This window comes from Hipposideros armiger, unplaced genomic scaffold (assembly GCF_001890085.2).
Source record: "Hipposideros armiger isolate ML-2016 unplaced genomic scaffold, ASM189008v1 scaffold_1298, whole genome shotgun sequence".
NCBI classification, from domain to species: domain Eukaryota; kingdom Metazoa; phylum Chordata; class Mammalia; order Chiroptera; family Hipposideridae; genus Hipposideros; species Hipposideros armiger.
The window spans coordinates 22,810-25,995 of NW_017732648.1; the positions used below are offsets into that span (position 1 = coordinate 22,810).

At 42.5% G+C, this 3,186-nt stretch overlaps 1 protein-coding gene across 1 annotated transcript in view; it reads right to left on the reverse strand.

The window, feature by feature from the left end:
- Nucleotides 1-1,068, reverse strand: part of LOC109377119 (interferon-induced protein with tetratricopeptide repeats 1-like) — a 10,102-nt gene extending 9,034 nt beyond the window's left edge. The window contains exon 1 of the mRNA XM_019633374.1: nucleotides 979-1,068. Coding sequence (XP_019488919.1) covers nucleotides 979-983 — 5 coding nt within the window. The 5' untranslated portion in view covers nucleotides 984-1,068. The remainder of the gene's footprint in view (nucleotides 1-978) is intronic.
- Nucleotides 1,069-3,186: the final 2,118 nt, after the last annotated feature.

A 3,186-nucleotide genomic window follows, 5' to 3' on the forward strand; every position in this document is an offset into this window, starting at 1 on the left:
TACGTGTTTCATGGGCAGTGCTTCTTTTTCTCTTAGTTCTCTCTTTCTTGAGGCTCTATGTGATGGCAGAGCTCCAGCAGGTCTACACACATTTTTTCAAAATCAAGTTTACTAAGATTATACTTCACATACAATAAAATGCACTCATTTTAAGCATACAGTTTAATGAGTTTTGACAAATGTATGTACCCCTGAAGCCACCACCACTACCTCCTTATCATCTGCAAAGATCCCCGTGGATCTTCCTAGTCAGTTCCAACCCCATCCTCCACCATCCTCCTGGCAAACATTGCTCTGCTTTCCATCACTAGAAATTAGATCAGTATAAGAAAAGAGATTACTAGCTCATTAAGTTTTGAAAAGAAATTATTTTCTGCTGCTCACCAGCTCTCATCACGGGAATAAAAATCAACTTTAAGCTTTCAGTTTGTTTTCATATAAGAGATGGGAAAATGCCCATCTGTAAGAATCGCTTCTTCTACTTCACACCTTGAAGTGATCAAACTATCAGGGCAAAACTCCCCTCAATGTGAGTGGCGTTTGCACTACTGCACTACCAATTCCGTCCTTAATAATATCTGCTGAAGAGAAGTGCTGCCTTTAGAAATGACAAGAAAAAAAGCTTTTTAGTCCTTCAGGGAAAAACAACAGCAAAAAAAAAAAAAACCCATACTCATTCCCTTAGATCTAACACTGAATCAGCAAACTTTGCACCTGACTGGATCTAACCACCCCTGCCAAGCCTACCTCTCATTCCAGCTCCTGGCTCCCAGCTCCACCAGCTGTTCCACTGACAGTTCTAGAAGTTTAAGGAGCTGAGGGCATTTACCAGAAAAAGCCACAGAAATAAAAAGCACCCATACAGATAAAGGCATGTTTAGTCTGTAAGTAACAGGACAAACTCAGGAACTTGTCTGAAACTGAGAAACTCAATTTGCATTCAAGATCAAAGGTGTCTATGCATTTTATCTCACTGACCTCATGATGGTGACCTGCTTCGCTGCTGGTCTGAAAAGCTGGGGTCTGAGCTGATTTGCTCTTCAGAAATCTTCCTTAGTGTGCTTCAAGTAAATGCCAAAGGAGCTATATAAAGGCGAATTGGGCGTGGTGGGGGAATGTATCAGCTGATGTTTTCTCTCATGTCGCAGTGATTGTTTTTCAAGAAAGGGAAGAGGAACTGGAAAGCAAACTAATTTTAAATCAAGAGGGAGAAAAGAAAACTGAAGGTTGAGGTCTGTTATGACTTACAGAAGTACATTGTTTAAAATCATGGATCAAACTACAGACCCCACTCCCACTGACCACAAATCTAGGGTGGGTCCCAGGAAGCTGTATTTTTTTTTTAATAAGTTAAGCACTGCCTAGTTTTGTTTTTTAATTTTATTTACTTTTTATTTAAAGATTTTATTGGGGAATTTGGGGAGGAGAACAGTGTTGGGGAATTGGGGAAGGGGGCCTGCCAAGTTGTTGTTCTTCAGTCTTCGTTGTGGAGGGCGCCAGTCACCATCTGGCTTCCCTCCGGCAGCTCNAGATACAGAGGAAAAACTGACAGTTGCTAGATGGGAGGAGGGTTGAGGGATGGTGGAGAAGGGGAAGGGATTAGAAAGTACAAATTGGGAGTCACAGATTAGGCACGGGGATGTGAAATACAGTATGGGGAATATAATCAATAATGTTGTATAGATTATGTAGGGTGTCAGATGGGTACTAGACTTCTCGGGTAGATCACTTCATAGATTGTGTAGATGCCTGACCAATGTGCTGTACACCAGAAGCTGATTAGAATAATATTGAATATCAACTATAATTAAATATATGCCTATATATATAGTCACGGGATGTAAAGTACAGCATAGGGAATATCGCCAATGATATTATAGTAACAGTGTATGATGTCAGAGGGGTAGTAGGCTTGGCAGGGTTATCACTTTGTGAGGGGAGTGAATGTCTGATCATTATGTTGTTCTGCACACCTGAAGCTAATTAAAAAAAAAAAAGAAAAAAAAGTGAGCCAAGGAACCCTCCAGAATTGTACCTCTTACATCTTAATGTGCACATGGGCCAAATCACCTGAGGAGCTTGTTAAAATGCTGGGTTCAGGTCTGGGATGCTGCCTTTAAAACAACCTCTCAGGGGTGTTGGACTCACAACACACTGTGAGTAGCGAGGGTGTCAATCACTAGTTTTCCGTCCCTAAAGTAGCCCTTCAATAGGCAAGCCTTGCTTTATGTCAACATCCTTCCCACCCCTCCCAATCCCCGCCCACTTGAGGCTTCCTCCACTCCCATTTACACACATACAAGACAGGGAGCAATTTATAGGAAGTGCCTGTGGTCCTCTTTAAATACTTATTCCCCTGCCCCCCCCCACGGCCCCCAGGCTCTATTTCTGATCTACTCAATTAGGATTCCAGAATGCAGGGCCCAGGAATTTGCACTGTAACAGGGCACTCTGGTTGGTTGTGATACTGGGCACCTGTAACACAGTTTGAGACTCTGCAACACTTTCTCCCTGTTCACAGCGGAGGGCTAGCAGGTCAATAAGAAGATATAGTCCTCAATTCTGAAAGAGCAAATTGCAAGGTAGAAATGACCTCATTAAGAACTGGAGTTTTGGGATGGCCGGTTAGTTCAGGTGGTTAGAGGGCAGGCTCATAACACATGGACCAAGGAGCTGCGCCCGCCCACAATTAGATTAAAAGAACTGCTTGACTTGGATCTGGTGGGTCCTGGGAAAACAGTGTTCCCCAATAAAATTTCAAAAACAAAACCAAAAAGATTAAAAAAAAAAAGAACTGGAGTTTTGCAGTGCTGAATTAGTTGTTAGCACATTTGCTGAGAAGTAAACATGCCTTTAAAATAACCACAACAGAACTCATAAACACCTCTGATTTAGTCTATAAGAAACAAAAGAGGGCCCAGAACCTCCAGTAACTGTCCTCCAGGCCTGTGCCCTCATTGCCCAAATTTTGCCTGAAAGGATCTGAGCAGGTTTTCCCTGTAGACTCTCAGCAAGCTTCATCCCCTTCCCAGCTGCTAGTGCTGCTGTGAACATGTCCCCTCAGTGTCCTTAGGCTGCCTGCCTCTCTGAACAGAAAGAGCCATGGGAACAAAAATACATGAATTGGTAAGATTGATTTATGATCAAGTCAGAGAAAAGCATATTTAACCTATAAGCAAACACTGA